This window comes from Aotus nancymaae, unplaced genomic scaffold (genome assembly GCF_030222135.1).
Source record: "Aotus nancymaae isolate 86718 unplaced genomic scaffold, 86718_ANA_hifiasm-v0.15.2.pri h1tg000046l, whole genome shotgun sequence".
Classification (NCBI taxonomy): domain Eukaryota; kingdom Metazoa; phylum Chordata; class Mammalia; order Primates; family Aotidae; genus Aotus; species Aotus nancymaae.
This window is the reverse complement of record NW_026988460.1, coordinates 30,693,598-30,717,926: the sequence shown is the minus strand read 5'-3', so window position 1 is coordinate 30,717,926 and position 24,329 is coordinate 30,693,598. Positions and strand designations below refer to the sequence as shown.

The window sequence follows — 24,329 nt, the reverse complement described above, 5'->3', positions numbered from 1 at the left end:
AGAATCAAAAAGAACTTTTTGAATGCAAATGCAAAAGCCATTTTCATAAATATTATACATATACATGTTTAGGAGATTATTTTTATTCAAACAATAGCAATGGAAGTCTTTGAAGAATGACCCAGGAAGCCCAGAATTAGGATGGCTCAGGACCTTTGAGAAGTGACAGGAGCTGGCATGCTCTGGTTCAAAGGGGGATTGCGAAGGGGGAAAGGCCTCTTTAGAAAGAAGGTTCAAATAGCCTTATGCTAGTACTAAATTCAGAACCATATTTAAATATAGAGGGGGTAATATACAGGTCAGAAATAAAGTCTGTGATGACAAATTACAGTGGTCAGCCAATTTTAAGTTCTGCCTGCACTAACTCTGCTACTGTTAACTGATTGGTTTATGGCTAATGTCTTTAGCATGGGCATTAATAAGCTCATAAGAGTGTATTTCTTGTATATCATTCACCATCTAGCCATGAGAATACAAGAATAAACGTAAATGGTATCAGTGAGGATTTTTTGACTGCAAAGAACAGGAAAAAGCTACTCAAACTGGCCTTGTAACAGAGGAAAGTCCAGAGGCTTCAGGTATGGTTTGATCAAAGTGTCAGGTCCATTTATCTCTGGTTCTCTCAGCTCTTCTCTTCTCCCTGTGTCAGCTTTGTCCCCAGCAAAATAGAAGCAGTTCAAGGCCTCACACCCTCAAGCCCACTTTCCAGAAAAAGTTTCTCTTTTTCCAAGCTTCCTACCAAAGTTTAGGCTTTATTCTAATTATATCCACTTATGCCACATGTTCACTTTTAGGTCAGTTACTGTGGCAAGGAGTCGTGGGATTTTACTGGTTGGCTTGAACCAATCAGGGCCAACCTCTGTAGCTGGGAGTAAGATCAGCCCCACCCAAAATGCTTGGCTGCTTCATTTAGGGTAGGAGTGGGATGTGCATGGGAGAAGCAAATGTCTACTATGTGTTAGAATGTTACCTTGGGTAATCCAATAACCCCTAATAAGGACAGCAGATGCCAATCACTCTCATTTACCATGTGTCATGTTTGCTATTTAAAATGAGACTAGCTGCTGTGTGCATCATCAAAACCTCCAAATGCAGCCTGGGCAACATAGCAAGACCCTGTCTCTACAAAAAAAGAAAAATTAGCTGGGCATGATAGCACACTCCTGTAGCCCATCTACTCAGGAAGCTGATGTGGGAGGATTGTTTGAACCCAGGAGTTTGAGGCTACAGTGAGCCATGCTCACACTATTGCACTCCAGCCTGGGTGACAGAGCAAGACTGTGTCTCAAAAAAAAAAAAAGCCACAGACACAGAAAGGACACCATCTAACAGAGGTACTTTATTGCATTACCATTCATAATTAACAGTCAAGAACAAATAATAATAACAAATAAAATAACTTTTAAGAGGACGAGACATTGGAAATAAAAAAGGACACTAATAACATTTGTAAAAGCTTGTGCTGGATGTGGTCGCCCCATTCTGTGCGCGCATGCGTGTGTGTGTGTGTGTGTGTGTGTGTGTGTTGGTGGCCACAGCTAAGCCTCTGTCACCAGGGAAGGCTGAGGTCCCAATGGCACACACTTTTGCATTTGCATTCAAAAAGTTCTTTTTGATTCTTACAAAAAGAACCTACACCCTGAGTCTGGACAGCTGGACTCCCGAGCACAAGCTCCCTCTCGCACCCTTGGCCAGAGAGCATGTCTCCAGTTTCAAACTGACGTAAGGCTCTTACTCCTGGGTTTTTGTTTTTACACCTTCTCCCAGCCAGTCTTCAGAAGGGCATGATTAGAGGAAGTGCTCCTTTGCTGATAGAGGAGGGAACCATAGGGAGAAGGTGGATCCCAGGTGCCTCCTCTCTAATTCACCTCCTAGCCCAGTTTCCTTTCCCTCTCTTCCTTCTACCCGGTCATGTTTTTTTTTTCTCTCTCTGTTCTCTCTACCACCCAGTGTTTCAAAAATTGTAGAGTGTACCTCGTAGTGGACATTTCTAGTCCAGGCCTTCTAATTAGCATCAAAAAGTTCCTGGATTCCTAGTCACACCTCCTGAAAAAGCTGAGAGATGTATCTCTTTCCTGTCTTCTTGGATGAGGCTAGGTTGCAAGCTCTGGGCAGTTCAAAGGTTGCCAAAATTCCTCCATCAGAGGGATGGAAGCAGTATCCCTATTCTGACTTTTCAAAGAGTAAGCTGTGACCCTTAAAAGATGGTAGGTATCTCTTCTCATCCCCTCAGACCTCCAAGTTGATGCGATGTCTCCCAGGGGAATTAAGTCACTTAACAGCAACGCTCACCCAGGAGCAAGCAATGCTGGGAGCTTTCCCCCAGATAGGAGATGGTTCTTGTTCCCCTACCAGGAAAAAACTTTAACAAACAACCCTAACCATGGTCTCACTACTCCGTACTGATTGAAGAAAACCACCTATCTGACAAATGCTAATAGCATCTACTACATATAATGTCACAGACTCTTATTTAGCAAGCAAGCTGTATTCATTGCAAACATTCACAACTTCCGTTCAGAGAGGCTGGCAGATGTCAGGTGGAAGGAAAACCCTGGAGGCCAGATCTTTACTGGTGCCCACTTCTCCATCAGTCTTTCTAAACACTCAGAATAATAGCTTGTACAGTGGGTGGGGGGCCACGATGGGTTCCACATTTTTATGATTCTAGATAGAGAGAGGGAGAGATAATACTCTTAGAAAATACTCTAACAGAAACATATGCGATCATTTAGACCTGTAAATTATTAACATTACTTTGGTTAATGTTATTTGTCTTCTTCAGCTTTCTCCTGTATTCTCCCTAACATTTCTCTCCTTGCATCTGTTCCATTCCCCATCTCTTCCCCAGCCCCTTCTTTTCTTCCCTCACCATCTTCCTTCTTTCCATCTCAGCCTGTCATTCTTCTTCCAAAAGTCTCTCACAGGCTTCCTCCTTACATTTCATTCAATCACACTAAGCAGTGCCAGCTATGATTATCCAATACAAACCCAGTGGGTACAAGCTATTGTCCTTGAAAGTCCTCCCTAGAGAAATATAGTATTGCCAGCCTAACTAGCCTTATCTCCTTTTTTAAAAAAAGCTTTTTTTTTTTTTTTTTTTGGTAGAGATGGTTCCTCCTTACTTGCCCAGGCTGGTCTTGAACCCTTGGGCTCAAGCGATTCTTCTGCCTCAGTCTCCCAAAGTGCTAGGATTATGGGGATGGGGATGAGCCAATAAGCCAAGTTCCATTTTATATCTTTAGAAATGGATTGAGGCCCAGTGCCTTGGCTCATGCCTGTAATCCCAGCACTTTGGGAGGACAAGGCGGGAGGATCACTTGAGCTCAGGAATTTGAGACCAGCCTAGGCAACATGGCAGACACCCCTGTCTCTACAAAAAGTACCAAACTTAGCCGGGCATGGTAGTATGTGGCTGTAGTCCCAGCTACTTGGGAGGCTGAGGTGGGAGGATCGCTTGAGCACAGGAAGTTGAGGCTGTAATGAGCAGGGATTGTACCACTGCACTGAAGTCTGAGTGACAGAGTAAGACCCTATCTCAAAACAACAACAATAACAACAACAAATAGAACTAAAAAAGAAATAGATTGAGTAGGCTCGAGATCAAGCGGGAGGGAAGGAGAGCATTGACTTCACACGGTCTGGTGAAAAGGATCCCACAGAACTACGTTTACATCTGATGTCCTTCCTGGCCCTAGCTGAAGACCTAGGCCTTTAAACAGCCTGAGAAGCATCATCATCTCTGGAGACATATTCACGGGATTTGGTAATCTAAAGGGACCTTAGGGGTATCTAAATCAACCTGCCCTTTTTACAGATGAGAAAATAGAAGGCCAGGGAAATTAAGTGATGTGTCTAAAGTCACATAGATGCTAAGAGTTAGGGACCAAGTGGCGGCTACTTCCAACAGCAGGAAGCTTCCTTTTTGATCTCTCTGTTTCAATTAAAGAAAAGAAAAAGAAAGCCTGCAGGGCAGCCAAGGATTGAAGATCCAACAACCAGGTCTCTGCCTGCCCTGGTGCATTCACTCCCAAAAGCAGAAGGGAAAGTGCACTGACTCACCTAATAGTCAGGGCGAGGCACGTTGCTGTGGCTGGCATAGGGATTGTGCACATGGCTGTCTTTGGAGGCCGCTATCCTGATCTTAGGAAAGATGCTCCCTTCTGCTCCAAGATTGCTGAAGCCTGTCGACTGCAGTCTTAGATTTTGAAAGTCTTCGTCAATCAAGTTCTCTGCTTCAATATCCTTCTTTTTGTTATTTGATCTGTAATCAGTAAGAGGAATTAGGATTTGACAATGGCAGAAAATTCCTTGAGGTAAATGTTAATGTTCTTTTTAAAAATACTTTTAAATTTTGAACTAATTTTACATTTATTTGTAAGCTACCAAATACATACATACATATATATATATATATATTACAGTATTCTCTCTCACACGCCTCATCACCCAGATTCCCCAGTTGTTAACATTTCTGATCCAATTAAGAATAAGTTACATAACCAAAGAACATTAACAGTTTTTTATAAAAGAATAAGTTGCAGCCGGGCACAGTGGCTCATGCCTGTAATCCAAGCACTTGGGGAGGCTGAGGTGGGTGGATCACTTGAGGTTGGGAGTTCAACACCAGCCTGACCAACACGGAGAAACCCTGTCTCTACTAAAAATACAAAATTAGCCAGGCATGGTGGCGCATGTCTGTAATCCCAGCTACTTGGGAGGCTGAGGCAGGAGAATGGCTTGAACCTGGGAGGCAAAGGTTGCAGTGAGCCAAGATCGCGCCATTGCACTCCAGCCTGGGCAACAAGAGTGAAACTCCGTCTCAAAAAATAAAAATTAAAATAAATTGCAGACTTGAAGCCTTACTAATAATAAAATAAAACATTTCATTATTTTATTCAGTGTAGGTTCCATAAATTTAAGGTTATGAGCTCTGTGTAACTACAAAACCTGGACTTCAATGCTGATCCAACAAAACTATCTAATTCCACTGGCCTCATTCATATTTTGCTTATCATATTGTTATTCTTAAGTGTGCTTTTGAATTATTTCTAGAAATGAAAATAGAGGTCAAAGAGAGAAAATGATTTGTGATACAGTATTTCATTCAAGCAAAGTCAACATCTAAGAATCACCTCAGTGGGTAAAATGAGTAAAACAAGTTCAAAGACTTAAAAGGAGGCTGGGCACGGTGGCTCACGTCTGTAATCCCAGCACTTTAGGAGGCCGAGGCGGACAGATCACTTGAGGCCAGGAGTTCAAGACCAGCCTGGCCAACATGGTGAAACCTCGTCTCCATTAAAAATACAAAAATTAGTCAGGCACGGTAGCGCGTGCCTCTAGTCCCACCTACCGGGGAGGCTGGGGCGGGAGAATCGCTTGAACCTGGAAGGTGGAGGTTGCAGTGAGCCAAGATCATGCCACTGCACTCCAGCCTGGGTGACAGAGCAAGACTCTGTCTCAAAAAAAAAAAAAAAAAAAAGAAAAAAACAACAACAAAATATTTTAAGAACCTAGAATCTATTTATCCTCTCACGTTATAGTGGAAAAATACCTATTCTGCCAAAATATAAGATATGAACTAAATGTTAGATAAAAGGAGTTTTAAGAAAAATCAACGTGGATCCCCACTTGGCACATTTAGAATGGAAAAGAGATCACAGCATTTGCTTTCCTGTTAATGGGGGGACATTTAGTCTATCTAAATATTGTTATTTAGATACTACTGCCCCTTCCTTAAGAGAAGGGACCTTAAGGCACCAAGCTAAGAAATACTCATGCAGAGATAACCTCGTGTGTGTGTGTGTGTGTGTGTGTGTGTGTGTGTGTGTGTCTATGTGTGTTAGGGTCTTGCTCTGTCACCCAGGCTGGAGTGCAGTGGCATGATCTCGGCTCACCGCAACCTCCACCTCCTGGGTTCAAGGGGGTTCTCCTGCCTCAGCCTCCTGAGTAGCTGGGATTTATAGGGGTGCTACCACCATCCCTGGCTGAGATAACCTTTCTTTTAAAAAGTCTGTAAAACCCCAGGGGGTTAAGTTGAGGTTGATTTTAGACCATTTGTAGCAGACTCCTGTACAGGGAAGTGATCTGATGAAAATTGTATTTGACAACTTCAGTGGAGTTAAAATACTAATACATTAACAAAGAGTTTTTAATGACAAACGGAAATGGTTGTGATGTTATCTTATGGTGTTAAACCAAAAAAGAACCCCAACCTAAAATTTAAAAAACACAAAAGACACAAAATTACATATATAATAATATTTTAAAAGATAGAAATAAATCTGGAAAGTTATAGTTCAAAATGTTGTCTCAAGGTGGCGGGTTTTGTGAGTGATTTTTAAATTTCGCTCTTTACCCACTTCTCTATTTTCTTCCATGATCATGCATAGCTTATATAATAAGAAGAAACTTAAGGTAAGGAAAAGGTCAGTGGTATTAGAAAGTCCTTCCCTTATCCCCCTTCTCTTGCCCAGGAGAGGATGAGTGTGTTGTAAACTAGAGAGTATCATGCTGGTGGTGCTGTGTCCCAGGAAAAGGCCACTTCTGGCGGATGTGGTGGCTCATGCCTGTAATCCCAGCACTTTTGGAGGCCGAGATGGGAGGACTGCTTGAGTCCAGGAGGTCGAGACCAACCTGGGCAACATAGTGAGACCCCCATCGCTGTCTGTTTTTAAAAATTAAATTTAAAAAAGGACAGTTTCTTCCCATACCTTGCTGTGAAGATCAATGCAATTATCATGCTGAGAATGACAATGCCAGCGATGGTGCCCACAATAGTGAGGATCAGCTGAAAATCTGAAAGGGAGAAGAAAATAAGAACAGCCCCCAACAAGCTGACCTCCAACTGTCTACTGCACAGGTATGTGTGTTCCCGGGGACTCCTAGCTGTGAGGACCATCAGGCTCTGGTCTCCAACCCTCCAGGCTAGGTTGGGTAAATGGTCTATTTCCTTTAGCATCCCCTCCTCACACCTCCTAAACTGTGTCTTCAGCACGCAATTGGAAAGGGCAGCCTTGCCAGACAAAAGACTAAATACAAAGGAGGCCAATGGTGGCAGGATCTTCGTGGGCTTGGTGGGGAGTGGGGTCTCAACCGAGGGCCACACCTCCCTCCTACCTCTGCTGCCTTTGCCTGCCTTCTATACCTCGCCTTACTGATAAGCTAAAGAAATTAGGTTGGAGTTAAATATCACTGCTAGAGGAGCCAGCCAATGGCTCGATAATATCAATGAGGGAAGAGTCTAGACATTCATTATCACCCATTCTCTTCTCCTAACTCTGCCTTGGCTGGCACTATTGACAGGTGACTGCAGCTATGAGACACAATGTAACAGACACACCAGACTGCAAACACTTTGTGTGAAAAAAAATGTGAAATAATTGATTAATCATTTTTTTTTATTGATTCCATGTTGAAATAATATTTTGGATATACGGGTTAAATAAAATATGTTCTTAAAATCAATGTTATCTTTTTACTTTTAGCAATTTACTTGAAATTTCTAAAATTTCAAATAAAATGTGTAGCCCACATAATATTTCTACTGGGCAATGCTGCTCTAGACCTCTCTGTCTCTTCCTTCTACGTGACCCCCACAAATGCCGCCTTTAACGTGGATTCATGGGGCCAGACTAGCAAGTCTGGGAAAGACCTCAAAGTTTGTCTGTCCAAACCTCTCATTTTATAGGTGTGGAAACTGAAAACTCCAAAGGAAGACTTAGCAAATTATTCCTTGCAATAAAATACAGTAGAAATGGAGAATGTCACCCATCACTATCTTCATGGCTGGCAGGAAGGCTGACAGTAATATTTCCTTCATCTTGGATCACTGATCTTTAGTTCATTATGTAGATTTTAAAATATAAAATAATTGAAAATCTAAAGTATTTCTTAATCTGGTGGGGGTGGGGCACGGGAGGGAAGAGAATTTGAATTTGCAGCAAACTATCCCAAACCAGTAAATAGCTCCGAGGCAAAAGGATTTGAGTATTTAAACGTCTGGTTTCTAGGTCTGCTCTTCCGTAACCACCGGAATTTTTGAAATGTACTTGTCTTTTATCTCTAGTAGCAGCAGATAATATATATGTAAGCTAATGTAGGAAATCAACATAATGCTAAGACTCCCTTCTCTTGTCTCAAGCAAGTCCAGAGGCACCAGCCCACTCCTGGGCTGAGTTCTGTTATTTTCTATGGCAGAGGGACTGCTGTCCATAACCTAAGGGTGGGCATGGCAGGGCAGGACCCAGAAGACCAACTGGAGGCAGATAGTTTCTCTCTTTATGAAACAGGACAGAGACTTCAAAGGACTGGGCAGGATGTAGAATGTGGTCACTATTGATTTCTCAGATGCTTAATAACTTGTTTATAATAGCAAGCCTTTCATACTCACTGTCCTCACAGTTGAGTCCGCTGTAGCCAAATGCACACCTGAAATACAGTGAGTGACAGGAAACGGTGTTAAAGAGCCCCTGTGGGGAGCACGTCAGAGTTCCCACCCCAGCCTCCACATCTTCCTTTCCACCTTCCTTTCATTCTGTCCTCCCTTGCTTCCTTTCCCCTTTCTTTTGTCTTCCTTACACCCTCATTCTTCCAGGAGACCACCTTCCACGGGGTTCTGGAAGGGTAAGAGGGGGTACGCAATTCCATGTAGGCTCATTTGCTACTGACTGAATACTCCATCTTCTGTGCTCCAGGAAGATTCTGCAGTTCAGGCAAAGCTGAATCCAAGAGGCATGGAGGGGAGTGGAACCCTCTCAGGCTGCGGTGCCACATGGCTCTGCCACTTATTTGCTGTCCTGTAAGCTGGGGGATATTTCCTTTCAGTTCAGTTTCCTCACCTGAAAATGGGAAACTAAGACATTCTGGACGGTGTTGCTATGCGATAGGTATTACGCAGTGTGTTTCCTGGAGCATAGAGAATGTTCGAAAACGATGATGATGATGATGATGATGATGCTCTGTCTCTACCAACCTATGCCAGCTTACCAACTTCCTGACTCCACACCTGTATACGTGTTGCAAGGCCTATCTTCTTTGCCTAGCTCCAGCTATGGTGAGACAAACACAAAGTGACTTTGCTTACTTTTGGCAGTTCCCATTAGCATCTTCCTGGTAGCCAGGGACACACACACACTCAGGGTCTGCACCGGTCTCCTTTACTAAGCATTGCTTGTGCTCTGCGTTGCAGGCATCAGGACACTTTAGACTGGAAGCTTCAAAACAGAATGATTTCTTGGTAATTTTCAGAAACAACCTCTTTAACCCCAAAGTCACATGTGACAACATGACAGTGTTTTTCACATTGCTTTTTCTAGGTAAACGAGATGCTTATTGATGTGCCCCCTGTGAAGCTGACCTGGGTTAGCCAAGGTCCCAGCCTTGGTTCATATGTCTAAAGTCAGAAGTCGTATCACTCAGACTCTGAAATGAATGTGGAAACTCAAGCAGTGAATTTTGTATGTTGCAAAAGGAGAGAAAGTGGGAGTTGTGAAGAACATTTAGAAGCAGGTGAAACACTTACCAACACAGAAAGGGCTCTGTGGGTTAGGCCTCAGCAGGTCAGATTTGCATTCACATGTTAAACTATTGATGCATTCATTCGCGGCCTCTTTACAACCATAATAATCACACCGACGGATCACTGAGAAGCACAAATAATTAAAAAAAAAATAGTTAGCGTAACAACACGGATAAGGTAATTTGTGAAAATTGCCCCACCTCGTTGCTGTTATACTTTGACTTTTAATAAGTTTTGGGGCCAGGTGCAGTGGCTCACTGTAATTCCAGCACTTTAGAAGGCCTAGGCAGGAGGATCGTTGGAGCCCAGGGGTTCAAGACCAGCCTGGGCAACACAGTGAAACCCTGTCTCTACAAAAAATTTAAAAGTTAGCCGGGCATGGTGGCAAGTTCTGTAGTCCCAGCTACTCAGGAGGCTGGAGTGGGAGGATCACTTGAGCCCAGAAGTTCAAGGTTACAGTGAGCCATGATCACACCACTGCACTCCAGCCTGAGCAAGAGTGAGACCTTGTATCAAAATATAAATAAAAGTAAATAAAGAAATAAAAATAGATTGGAAGGCATTAGGGTTAAAAGATGAGTCTGGGCTGGGTGTGGTTGCTTACTCCTGTAATCTTAGCACTTTGGGAGGCCAAAGAGGGTGGATCACAAGTCAGGAGTTTGAGACGAGCCTGGTCAACATGGTCAAACTCCGTCTCTACTAAAAATACAAAAATTAGCCGGGCATGGTGATGCATGCCTGTAGTCCCAGCTACTCAGGAGGCTGAGGCAGGAGAACTGCTTGAACCCAGGAGGCAGAGGTTGCAGTGAGCCAAGATCACACCATTGCACTCCAGCTCTGGGTGACAGAGCAAGATTCCATCTCCGGGGGGTGGAGGGTAGGGGGAGATGAATCTGAGAATGGATTATGGGGAAAGAATAGGAGTAGGTAGAGTCATATGGCTCCTCTCTACTAAACATCCCAAACTGTAACTAAGCCTCCATCCTCCCGCCACATGCAAATACCTCGAATTAAAAGCCTAGAGCAAGAGATTCTTCAATTTGGGACAGAGAAAACAATTTATTTGTGACACTGAAGCTGGAGAACAGGAAAAAGTATTTTCCAGCCAGGCACGGTGGCTCACACCTGTAATCCCAGCACTTTGGGAGGCCAAGGTGAGCAGATCACCTGAGATCAGGAGTTCAAGACCAGTCCAGCCAAAATGGCAAAAACTGTCTCTACTAAAAATATAAAAATTAGCCGGGCATGGTGGTGCAAGCCTATAATTTCAACTACTCGGGAGGCTGAGGCAAGAGAATTGCTTGAACCCGGGAGTTGGAGTTTGTGGTGAGCTGAGATCACCCCACTGCACTCCAGCCTGGGCAACAGCGTGAGACCCTGTCTAAAAAAAAAAGAAAGAAAAAAGCAAATATTTAAGAGGTGAAAAAAGGAGTCTTGGAGCAAAAAGAAGGGTGAGGGAGGCAGGAAGGCGATTAGGATAACGGTAGATGGTGGCCCAGGAAGAAGGTAATATCAAGAAGGGAAGGATACTGGTGCCAAATGCTATAGAAAAGTCAAATAAGCTGTGGCTCAACAGGGGATTCTGGATTTGGCAACCAGGACTGAGAACCAGCTATAAACACCTCTTCCTGGGACTGGCCCCAATGGGTTGCTTCTGGGGTGAGGAACTTCTGGTGACTGCTGTGGTGGGTTGACTGCAGTCATGACATCAATTTATTCACACCTTTCTGTACCCCTTCTGCAGGGCCCTTCCATGCTGTGCTTGGTCATGTGAATTGCTTTAGCCAACTGGACAGTTATAACTGTGATGCAAGCAGAGACTTGAGAAACACTTGTGTATTGAATCTAGGAGCCTGGAGCTAACCAGAATTAGAACAAGTAATGGGAAACCTGAAATGGATAACTGTCACTTTCTATAGGACAGCAAGAGTAGGTCTCGCTGAGCTGTTAAATCTCAGACTGGTTCTTTGAGAGAGACAGAGGGGCGAATGTCCCTCCCTGTGCATGGAGAAAGCAGTAACCAGCCATAGAGAGCCTGGATCACTCCCAGAAAGGACCAGGAAGTCCTCTTGCTGCTCTTGAAATCCTCTGGACGGGTCTGGTAAGGATAAGAGACCACGTGGAGCAGAGACAAACAATTTAGCTGACCCAGCCGCTAACGGCAGGTACTTAAGTGAGCCCAGCAGAGATCAGTTAAGCCTGGCCCAGATCAGCAGACTATCCAGTTGAGCCCAGCCCAAATTCAGACCCATGGAATTCTAGGGTTGCAGTAAGTAAATGGTGGTTGTTTAGGCCACTACCGTTGTAACACAGCAAACGAAAATTGCTACAGCTACGTGGTGGGCTTGTGTGTCAGTCTAAAGGAGAAAATAGAACAGGTAAAGCTTGGTCTTGCTCTATCACCTAGGCTGCAGTGTGGTGTCGTGATCTCAGCTCACTGCAGTCTCAACCTCCTGGACCCAAGCAATGCTCCCAACTCAGCCTCCCAAGTAGCTGAGACCACAGACCTGCACCACTACACCCAGCTAATTTTTTGTAATTTTTGTAGACAGGGTTTTGCCATGTTGCCCAGGCTGGTCTCAAACTCCTCTGATCAAAGAATCCGCCCATCTTAGCCTTCCAAAGTACTGGGGTTATAGGAGCGAGCCGCCGTGCCCAGCCACGGATAAAACTTTATGTAATCATTTGTAAAGCTCTAACTCGGTACAAAGCCCTCTTGTTTCTCCTTTTTCTTTCCCTGGCCAGCAGTGATTTGTCTGGTCACTTATACCTTCCTAGAGAGGAACACCCTGGTCAGCTTGATGACTTGGGAGATGGTTGGAAAGAAGCAGATGGCAAGTGAGCAGGAAAAGGAAGAAGAATTGGTTAAAAGGAAATTTGGAGACATTTGTCAGTTCAATAATGTAGTTCTTGGCCCCTTTTCACATAGAATGAAAAAGTTCACAAAAAACTTTGAATAAAAGTATACAATACTTACAATCATACTCTAGAAGGTTTCCTGAGTCATTTGCAATTGCCTTATTAATTATATCAGTCACATCCGTCTCATTTTCATTTGTGGTTTCTGTCAAAATTGTTACTATTGTTACATTAACAACCTTGTCACCAGCACGCATTTCAGATCTTGCTGACAGAGGTGTGCTAAAAATGAAATAAATCTGTCATTAATGAATTGAACTGAAGAATCAACAAATAAGTCTTCCTACCTCCCAGACTCCTGAATGTCTTGACCCTCGTCCTGACCTGCTGTCCTGTCCCTACAACTGGGGCCCACATATGGAGGCTGGGGCTGCCAAAAGATGGCAATGTATAGGCTTGGAGATCTCGATTTGATGTTTATTCAGGGGAAGCCTATGGTGAAAACAGTGTTCTGTTGGAGAAAACTTAGGAAAATTGTGGATAATGATTTTTTGAAAAATTGAGAAAAATCATTTTAAGGATCTAGGAGCCTGGAGCTAACCAGAATTAGAACAAGTAACATCTGAAATGGGAAATTGTCACTTTCTACAGGACAGCAAGAGTAAGTCTCGCTGAGCTGTTAAATCTCAGACTGGTTCTTTGAGAGAGACAGAGGGGCCCGTGTCCTTCCCTGTGCATGGAGAAAGCAGTAACCAGCCATAGAGAGCCTGGATCACTCCCAGAAAGGACCATGAAGTCAGCAGGCAGCTTCAAAGTGGGAATATGATTGGGCCTGGACACACATGACCTAAAGGAGAACCGACACAAAGACGGCTGGGGCTGCTGGAAACATGATCGTGTACTACCAGATCCTACGGGCAATGTGAACTGCCTGGCATCAGTAAGACAAGAGGCATCAGTCTCTATCTCTGTCTCTATCTCCGTCTCTGTCTCTGTCTCTCTCTCTCTTTCTCATCAGCACTGCAGTTCAGAGCCCTAAGCACAGCTGTGCCAAGTTCAATTATTTCATTGTCCAAAAAGAATCAAGTGATACAATCACTGAGATGGGGGAAAAGGACTTTTAAAAACTTCTTTATTATCTGATGTGTGGCTCTGTGCTTTTAAGCCTCGGGATATATTTTGCTGTCTAAATTTTTTTTATACTCCTTTTTGACTTTTTTTTCTTTTTTTTTTTGAGACAGGGTCTTGCTCTGTCACCAGGCTGGAGTGAGGTGGTGGAGTGCTTACTGCAGCCTTGACTTCCTGGGCTCAGCTGATCCTGCCACCTTAGTCTCCCAAGTAGCTGGGACCACAGGCATGCCCCACCTTGCCCAGTCATGTTTCATTTTGACTCTCAAATAAATGCAGAAGCCTAAAAATATAGCCAACCTCCTTAGGAAATGTTTGCATCCATCTTGGGTCCTCAGAACCATCAAGAAAATCCAAAACATGAACGAAATTCAATTTTTAGGCACAAAAGGGAGTCCAAAAAATGAAACGGGCTTCAGCATTGTAATTTAATATGTATATATATTTTGAGACAGAGTCTTGCTCTGTTGCCCAGGCTGCAGTGCAGTGGCATGATCTCGGCTCACTGTAACCTCCACCTCCTGGGTTACAGCGATTCTCCTGCCTCAGCCTCCTGAGTAGCTGGGCTTACAGGTGCCTGCCACCGCACTCAGCTAATTTTTGTGTTTTTAATAGAGACAGGGTTTCATGTTTTGGCCAGGCTGGTCTTGAACTCTTGACCTGGTGATCCACCTGCCTCGGCCTCCCAAAGTGCTGGGATTACAGGCGTGAGCTACTGCGCCCCGCCCAATAATTTAATATTTTCTGCCATAATTCATTCATGACAGGATTTGGTGTGGGGAGGGTGGGTGGCAGTGGAATGTAAAGAGCAGTGAGACAGGTGTACTTGATAAAAATTATTCTGTATTGGTTGAACTATATGGCATAGCTTTGCACTGGGGCTAGGAAAGCAAATGCGATCCATAATTTCTTTGTTTAAAGAATCTACTAGTTTATATTCTAATTCAGGAGGCAAGACATTACACCTGTGGAACAGTTAAAGGGAATATTGGAGCCACTGTGCACTTGAGTATAAATTACTAGGGCACTGGGCTTGGAGTTAAGCCGTGAGGTCCAGACCCAAGCCTGCCACTATTTGTCCATTTGTGGCCCAAGATCTGTCAGCTTCTCTGGGCCTGAGTTTCTTCCTCTGTCCAAAGAGAGGTTTTAAAGAGAGAAATTCTGAGGATCCTTCCAATTCCAACGTTGCTACAGTAGGAAAGAGCTTGGGGAGTCAGAGGGGAGAGAGAATTTTGGACTGGAGCCTAAGAAACGCCTTTCTAGGCGAGCCCCCATTGCATTTGCCCTGCAAAGGCCCCCGAGGTGGGGGAAGTAGTTCCCTCCATGCCTCTGAGCTCACAGTTGAAGGTTTGCCTCCAAATACCCTTGGCTCCCTTTTAGTAACTCCTTAAGAATCAAAGGAGTGCCACAGTTTTGGGGATCCCCCAAATGACCCTGTGGGAACAGCTCTCCGTCACACTGCAGGTCCCTGGTGTTGAAATCAACTTTGTGCCAGGCACTGCATACAAGGAATCTTCCAAATGTTACCTCAGTTACTCCTCATAAGGCTCCAGGGAAGTTGATCAGATTATCCCAATTATACCAATGCAGTGACAAATGTTCAGAGAGGTTAGAACACCTGCCTGGTCACTCAGGGAGGAAGTGCCAAGGCCAGGATTCAAGCACAGCTTTGGCTGACTCCATTCCAACCTCACCATTCCTGTTTGTATCCAAGCATCCCCTACACATGAACTGGCTGTTGTCCACTAAACCAAACCTAATTCCCAGAAACAGTTCATAATCCTCCGGCAGCTGTCTGCTGTACACCTCCAGCTTCAGAGCCTCTGAATTTGGGCCCAACCTGTCTGCTGACTGCCAGCCTTCCGCCATACAAACTGTGCCTCTTCACTGCCAACCAGACTTGCTCCTCATTCAAGACCAAGCTGGAAACCCATCACTTTTAAAAGGCCTCTCTGAAATTTTATATACATATATACACACATACACTCTCTCTCTTTATCTTATTCCACAAAGATTTTTAAAAGATTTTTTTTTGTAGAGATGTAGTGTTACTATGTTGCTTAGGCTGGTCTTGAACTTCTGGTCTCAAGTGATCCTCCCATTTCAGCCTCCCAAAGCACTAGGATTACAGGTGCGAGCCACAAAGGATTTGATATGGCTTATAAGGATCAATACAATAGTAAGACTTAAGATGTAAATAGTGCATTGCAAAAAGAACAAAGCGGGAGGCATCACACTACCGGACATCAAACTCTACTACAAGGCTACAGTAATCAAAACAGCATGGTACTGGTACCAAAACAGAGATATAGACCAATGGAACAGAACAGAGGCGTCGGAGGCAACACAACATATCTACAACCACCCGATATTTGACAAACCTGAAGAAAACAAGCAATGGGGAAAGGATTCCCTGTTCAATAAGTGGTGTTGGGAAAACTGGCTAGCCATATGCAGAAAGCAGAAACTCGAACCCTTCCTGACACCTTACACTAAAATTGACTCCAGATGGATTAAAGACTTAAACATAAGACGTAACACCATAAAAACACTAGAAGGAAACCTAGGCAAAACTATTCAGGACATAGGCGTAGGCAAGGACTTTATGACCAAAACACCAAAAGCATTGGCAACAAAAGCCAAAATAGACAAATGGGACCTAATCAAACTCCACAGCTTCTGCACGGCAAAAGAAACAGTCAATAGAGTGAATCGGCAACCAACAGAATGGGAAAAAATTTTTGCAGTCTACCCATCTGACAAAGGGCTGATATCCAGAATTTACAATGAGCTAAAAAAGATTTACAAGAAAAAAACAAACAAGCCCATTCAAAAATGGGCGAAGGATATGAACAGATACTTTACAAAAGAAGACATACATGAGGCCAACAAACATATGAAAAAATGCTCATCATCACTGGTCATTAGAGAAATGCAAATCAAAACTACACTGAGATACCATCTCACGCCAGTTAGAATGGCGATCATTAAAAAATCTGGAGAAAACAGATGCTGGAGAGGATGTGGAGAAATAGGAACACTTTTACACTGTTGGTGGGAGTGTAAATTAGTTCAACCACTGTGGAAAACAGTGTGGCGATTCCTCAAGGACCTAGAAATAGAAATTCCATTTGACCCAGCAATCCCATTACTGGGCATATATCCAAAGGATTATAAATCGTTCTACTATAAGGACATATGCACACGAATGTTCATTGCAGCACAGTTTACAATAGCAAAGACCTGGAACCAGCCCAAATGCCCATCGATGATAGACTGGACAGGAAAAATGTGGCACATATACACCATGGAATATTATGCAGCCATTAAAAACGAGGAGTTCACATCCTTCGTAGGGACATGGATGAACCTGGAAAACATCATTCTCAGCAAACTGACACAAGAACACAAAATCAAACACCACATGTTCTCACTCATAGGCGGGTGTCGAACAAGGAGAACACATGGACACAGGGAGGGGAGCACTATACACGGGGGTCTGTTGGGGGGAGGGGGGACAGCGGGGGGGGTGGGGAGTTGGGGAGGGATAGCATGGGGAGAAATGCCAGATATAGGTGAAGGGGAGGGAGGCAGCAAATCATACTGCCACGTATGCACCTATGCAACAACCTTGCATGTTTTTCACATGTACCCCAAAACCTAAAATGCAATAAAAAAAAAAAAAAGAAAAAAAAAAAGATGTAAATAGTGCATTGCTACATGAGGGCTGCTTTTCTTACCTAACTCCGTTTGTCTTACAGCATTCTTTCCTCAGCCTGAGTATGTGTGTATTAATGTGCTTCAGAGGAGGCTGAGATGGAATTGCTTTTTGCCTCTTTATGTCCCTAAATAGCACCCAGCACTTGCCATTACATATCAAAGTGCTCAATAAGTGCTTGTTCTCACTGCAGAAAGAGCTTACCACTGACACTTCTGTAGCCAGATGTGTGATTTGGGTGTTCTTGTCCCCATCACACTTGCCATATGAGGAAGAGATGATCATAGGCCATTCAGTCTGCTCATGGCCTGCTGGAATGCACATTCCAGGGATTGACTAGGTATGGTTTGCAGCCATAGGATCAAGCCAAAGAGATCCAGATGATGTTCTGGACCATGTACACAAGTTGCTGCAGAATCTTGCCTTTCCCAGGCCACACACTGCCCAGAGTTGGTGCGACATTAGAGGCAGGGCCAAGGCACACCGTCCCCTTTGCAGTGCTCAGACTGAGACTGACCCTCTCCTCTTAACTTGTGACTTGCCATAGAGGGCCTTAATGTTATATGCAGACCTCAAGAGAAGCTCAGAAGTTAGACTGACACACATCTGCCTCCAAAGTAGCCCAGCAGTCCATAACAAACTTACCTTACAGCAAGAATTACAGTCTGTCCATAAACAGATGTGCCAAATACATTTTCAAACTGTGGAGGAGAACAGATTTAGTAACAAGTAAAAAGCAAATTTTTTTTTTTTAACATTTTCCACCAATCAAATGGGGCAGAAAAAAATGATGCTCTATCTAGCTTTTAACAGGATCCAGCTGGGTAGAAAATGGACCCCGGAGACTTCTTACTACCTGAGCCAGGACCGCCCCCACATAGACTGCTAAGAGGCCCTGGAAGAAAGTAAGTTCTCTCTATTTTCCTAACTCAAGTGGTTGTAAGCGAGTTCTGGTGGATCCCTTTTGGATTACAAATCTCCCAGAAACTCTGAGAATGCTTCATCCCCTCACTGGTTCCCCCAGGAACATCAAGTCATGACTGAGATCAAGTCTTTAATCTAATCTCTGAAGACCAGGGCTTAAGGCCTGTAACTGGAGGGGGCTTTTGTGACACTCACAGTCAAAGGCAAGTTTGGGGAATGTAGTGCTAAGTGACCATTGCTCAGTAAAGCCACAGGAAGCACTTCAGGGGTTCCCTGGAAGTAGGACTGCATTGATGTTGCTGACTTCAGTGTACTGAATAGTACAAGCTGGCAAATTTGAATGCAGATCCGAGATGAGAGGGCAAGTCACTGCCAGCTGGCCCACGGGGCAGAGGTGACATGGCAAAGGGGCAGAGCAAACTCTGTGACACAGCAGCCATGGATTCTATCCTAGCACTGCCATGTACTGGCTGGCTGTGCGGTTGAAAGCACTAGCTCTCTCTGCACCTTCTGCAAAATCATTTCCGTGATACGTGTTTTCCATGTTACCAGTTCTAATAGTGACCCAATTTCAAATTGCGAGACACAGACCTTGTCATAGAATAGACTTTAGCTTTAAAAAAAAGTCTCTCCACCTCTACTACTTATTTTTCCTTTTTCTTTCTTTCTTTCTTTCTTTCTTTTTTTTTTTTTTTGAGATAGAGTCTCACTCTATCATCCAGGCTGGAGTATAGTAGCACAATCTCGGCTCACTGCAACCTCTGCCTCCTGGGTTCAAGCAATTCTCCTGCCTCAGCCTCCCAAGTAGCTAGGGTTATAGGTTCCCACCACCATGCCTGGCTTTTTTTTTTTTTTGTATTTTTAGTAGCAATGGGGTTTCACCATATTGGCCAGGCTGGTTTCAAACTCCTGACCTCAAGTAATCCGCCCGCCTCAGCCTCCCAAGGTGCTAGGATTACGGGCATAAGCCACCATGCCCAGCCTCCACCTTGACTTCTAAGACATATTTAAGGCTAATATTTTTTCCTTTCAAACTGAACTTTGAGCTATATTGGCTGGACACTTTCTGCGAGTCCTTCCAGGACTAACATCTGTGGCTGCAGACTAACACTTTCCTTTCATGCTCGCTCACATGTGTGCACTCGATCACAATCATCTAAACGATAGGAAACTATTGTTCATGCCATCATTTTTGACAATGGGAAAAATAGGTAACAGACATTCAGATGTAATTCTTCTTCTAGATATTTTTTTAAAGCCAGTCTAGTATGAAAATTTATGCAAATTTGAATATAAAAAAGAGAAACAACATTTAAAAATTTTTTCTCTTTCATTCTGTGGAAATAATTTATTTTTTATCTGTCCATTTAAAACTATGTTAATAGCTTATATCACAATGGGTATCATATAGCTGGAGCCAAGCTTCCTCAGGCCCTCTGCCATGCCAGGCCAGGTGCCACGCCTCCAGGTGCAAGACCACGGGGAGGTCCAAGGGGCCCAGGCAATGAAGAAGGGGTGGCACTGGTGCAGGTGCTCAGGACAGCTGCTGTTTACTGACCAGTAAGGGTACATTTCCCTGTTTGAACAACTGGTACAATGGTACCAGCACGAGCCACCTGAAGACCAGCTCTACACTCAGCAATTCAGTGTTAGAACAAATAATCCTTTACAGAAAGGAAAGTTAGAAAATACTTACGAAGCTAGTAATTTCACTATAGAAGTCTTGATAGGCCACAGAATTTTTCTCTTCTGAGTTAAATGTTTCTGAAACTCTCACTAAAATCGTCCCAGGGAATACCTTTCCTGAAAGTTAAGCAGAATCTTTCTGTACTATTTAATGCAAAGAGGGTCATTTCCATTTTGTTTTAAAACATAGATTATTTTTTAGAATTTGCAACATTGTATAATGACACTGCAGGAAATCTGGAAATGTTTTAAAAGTTACCCATAATCCCACCCAACCTAGCACAACTATTTTCATTTTGGTATATTTCTTTCCATTCACAGTTTACATTGTTGCAATTCCAAGTTTATTTCTTTTCTTCTTATTATGTAATGAGTATTTTCCAAATCGTTGCCTAGTCTTCATAGCCATTCTTTTTTTTAGAGAGAGAGACAGGATCTTGCTCTGTCACCCAGGCTAGAGTGCAGTGGCACAATTGGCTCACTGCAGGCTCCAACTCCTGGGCTCGAGGGATCCTCCTGCCTCAGCCTCATGATTAGCTGAGACTGCAGGTATATGCCACCATGCCCAGGCAATTTTTTAATTTTTGTAGAAATGGGAGTCTCAGTATGTTGACTAGGCTAGTCTCACATTACTGTCCTCAAGCGATCCTCCTGCCTTCCTTGGCCTCCCAAAGTGCTGGGATTAAGGTGTGAGCTCCTGTGCCTGGTCTCATAACCATCACTTTAAAAGGTTACATAATATTCTATGAAGTACATGTCCCCTTCCTTGATGTAATCATTTTTTTGTTGTTGGACTTAGTGCTTTTAATTATTTAAAAGGAAAAAAGAAAGGTTGCAATGAACACCTTCACACACAAACTGTTCTTCTGTATTTGGGGTCACTTACTTAGAGTAAATCCCCAGAAGTGAGATTATTAATGCTAAAAATATAAGCATCTGGGGGGCTTTTGGTATATCCCTAACCCCTATGGGCAATGCAGTGCATTCATTTCTTATAGATTTGGCTGTTCTGGAAAACAAAGATATTTCTCATTCATAAAACAGAAAAAAACAAAACAAAACAGAACTCAGACAGGTCTCAGACCTTCATTGCAACCTGGTGATCTAATCAAAACATCATTATGCCACAGGTGTATAAATGCACTCCCGAAATCCATTTTTAGAGCTGAAGGGCTCTTATGTCTCTAAGAGGGGTGTCTGATGCTATGGAGCAAACAGATCCTGTGACACAGCTGAAGACCAGGCTCCTAGGGTTGCTAGACTGTATGGTCTTAGATAGTTCACCTTCTTCTGCCTCAATGTCCCCAGGTAACAGCATTTTTCTCTACTTTGTTTGCCTCTGTTGCCTCCACATGTTCTGGTTTTTTTTTTTTTTTTTGAGATGGAGTCTCACTCTGTCATCCAGGCTGTAGTGCAGTGGCATGATCTTGGCTCACTGCAAACTCTGCCTTCCGGGTTCAAGCAATTCTCTGCCTCAGCCTCCAGAGTAGCTGGGATTACAGGTGCCCGCCACCACACCTAGCTAATTTTTGTATTTTTAGTAGAGACAGTGATTCACCATCTTGGCTAGGGTGGTCTTAAACTCATGACCTCATGATCCACTCGCCTTGGCCTCCCAAAGTGCTGGGATTACAGGCGTGAGCCACCATGCCCAGCCTGCCTCCACATTTTCTCTCTCATATTCTGGAATCTCTTTTTGCCATCATTTTGAGTTTTCGATTCCACTTTTGGTATGAGATACAGAGCTCAGCCATGGCTCATCCCTTGTAACTCACCTTTCTTACATGTAGAAGAGTTGTAGTAATGCCCTTCTAAACACAGGCAAAAATGTGTATTATTCAGCCCAACACATAACGAATTATCTGCACAGGGATCATCTTGGCAAGGATTGCTGGGACCTTAGATGGAGTAGAAAGAGATTAGAAATCCAGCGAAATGACAATACATCACACCTGGAAATGTCTTTTTCCATCTTCATGCCTCCCTCCTGGGCCCTTTCCATTTCTTGGTTGTGTTATTCCACAGCACACTGTTGGAAAAGTTAAAAACAAATATTTGCTTGCTTAGGTCTCTATAGAGTTTGTTGCTGAAATTCTAGAGCCAAGTATAATACTTGTCAGTAGTAAAGATCAGAGATTAGTGGACACAAGGGCTTGCCCAGAGAAAGAGAGACTGAAGTCTTCTAACTTCAAGGAGTCAGGAATCTTCATGTCTCAAAGTCCCTCCAGAACTGTGAAGCATGATCCTCTAACACTAGGTAGGGCTCCCCAAAACATCCTAGATAAAGTCTTGTTTTTAGAAAGGTATGAATAATTGTCGTATAGGGAGGAACAGCCAAGAAGCTCCAAAAAGAAACTAGATGTCATATTCTGGTAAGCATTCCTAGGAGACATAGCCATAAAAACAGGAACGGGATAGTAAAGAAGAGAACGTGGATTAACTCAGTGAAAATCCTAAGAGGCCATGAGAAGACACTCCAGCCTCTGGCTTTCTGAGTGGGTGACTTAATAAATGGTGAAAATAACACTGCAATGGGCTCTACACTGCCGGCGGAGATTCCCGGGCCAGGCAGGGTGCAGCATCTTTCTCTCTCCAGAGAACGGATGAGATCTGAGGAGGAGAGTTAGGTCAGTGATCCAATGATGATCTTGGCTGGCAGTTTTCTTCATCTCTGTCAAGTAGAATGATTCTGAGCTGTGATTTCAGAACAGCTTATGTGTTTGATAACCTTGAGAGCTGTCTTGAAAGTCTTACAAATCTGTATGTAGAAACCACTGATTTCTTTAAAAGCTGTATGTAAGGTACAAGGTGTATAACATGCTCCGTCTTGTAAATAAAAGAAGGGGAGGAATATACACAAACAAATATGTATGCTTACATTTGCATAGATAATTTCAGGAAGGAGATTCAAGGAATTGGCCACAGAAGTTGCCTCTGAGGAAGGAAACTGGGGCTCTGGGTCCTAGGGGTTTAGGATAAGAGGGAGATTTATTTTTATTCCATATGCTTTTGCCCTGTTTGAGCTGCTTTTTCCATAATCAAGGGCCCAATTTACTTTTGTTAAAAAATGAAAAATAAAATAGTGCTGGTGAGAATATGGGGTAACAGGAACTCTCATCATTGCTTGGTGGGAATGCAAAATGGCACAGCCACTTCGAGAAGAAAGTTTGGTGGTTTCTTACAAAACTAAACATACTCTTACGAGAAGATCTGAGAGTCATCCTCCTTGGTATTTAACCAAAGGTGTGGGAAATTTATGTCCACACAAAAACCTGCACATCCATGTTAATATCAACTTTTTTTCATGAGTGCCACAACTTGGAAGTAATCAATATATCATTCAATAGGTGAATGGATAAACAAACTGGTACATCTAGACAATGAAATATTATTCAGCACTAAAAAATGAAAAGACATAGAGGAAATGCATACTACTATGTAAAAGAAGCCAATCTCGAAAGGCTACATTCTGTAAGCTTCCAACTCTATGACATTCTTGACAAGGCAAAACTATGGAGACAGTAAAAAGATCTGTGGTTGTCAGGAGTTACAGCGAAGAATGAAAAGTGCAAAGGATTCTTAGGGTTGTGATCCTGTAAGAAGAGATGCATGTCATTATACACTTATTCGTCCAATTCATAAAATGCACAACACCAAGAGTGATCTCTAATGTAAACTATGGTCTGTAAGTGATAATGATGTGTCACTGGAGGTTTATCAATTGTAATAAACATATCACTTGGTGGGGATGTTGATAATGTATATGTCAGGTCAGGCAGTATATGTGAAACCTCTATACCTTCATCTAAATCTTGCTGTGAGCCTAAAACTTCTCTAAAAATAAACTCCATTAACATTTTTTTGAGACAAGGTCTTGCTCTGTTGTCCAGTCTGGAATACAATGACATGATCTTGGCTGGCTGCAACCTCTGTCTCCTGGGCTCAAGTGACCCTCCCATTTCAGCCTTCTGAGTAGCTGGGACCACAGGTGCGTGCTATCACACCTGGTTAATTTTTGTATTTTTTTTGTAGAGATGGGGTTTTGTCATGTTTCCCAGGCTGGTCTAGAACTCCTGAGATCAAGCAATTCACCCACCTCGGCCTCCCAAAGTGCTGGGATTACAGGCATGAGCCACTGTGCCTGGCTTCCACTAACATTTTTTTAAAGAGAAAAAAATAGACTATCTAGGATAAAAGGAGGCATAGTTCAGTATCTTATAAACAAAAATAAGGGTCACCCCTCTGACAAGGTAGAACCAGTTTTCTAAGTAAAATTAATGGCTTCTTTAAAAAAAAAAAAAAGCCTCAGCCACCTTGCAAGGATGACTTGGGAAATCTTAGGGAAGAGACTCAATGTATCTCCTTCTGGAGACACCAGTGAAGGACAGACTCGTTAGCTTGTTTCGTGGCCAGGAATTGATGAAGTCATAGGACATTATAGCCAGAAGAGACTTGGGTGGCTTTTTAGTTCAGTCCTGCCTTATTGCAGATGAG

The 24,329-nt window shown here is 43.3% G+C and overlaps 1 protein-coding gene across 1 annotated transcript in view; it reads right to left on the bottom strand.

Annotated features, from left to right (window-relative positions):
* Positions 1-1,317: 1,317 nt before the first annotated feature.
* Positions 1,318-24,329, bottom strand: part of MUC13 (mucin 13, cell surface associated) — a 30,990-nt gene continuing 7,978 nt past the window's right edge. Inside the window, exons 3-12 of the mRNA XM_012473868.2 lie at positions 21,611-21,733; positions 19,846-19,952; positions 17,871-17,926; positions 12,498-12,661; positions 9,524-9,643; positions 9,086-9,215; positions 8,393-8,430; positions 6,714-6,798; positions 4,063-4,264; positions 1,318-2,667 (exon numbers count right to left, since the gene is read on the bottom strand). Of these exons, the coding sequence (XP_012329291.2) occupies positions 4,063-4,264; positions 6,714-6,798; positions 8,393-8,430; positions 9,086-9,215; positions 9,524-9,643; positions 12,498-12,661; positions 17,871-17,926; positions 19,846-19,952; positions 21,611-21,733 (1,025 nt within the window). The 3' untranslated portion in view covers positions 1,318-2,667. The remainder of the gene's footprint in view (positions 2,668-4,062; positions 4,265-6,713; positions 6,799-8,392; positions 8,431-9,085; positions 9,216-9,523; positions 9,644-12,497; positions 12,662-17,870; positions 17,927-19,845; positions 19,953-21,610; positions 21,734-24,329) is intronic.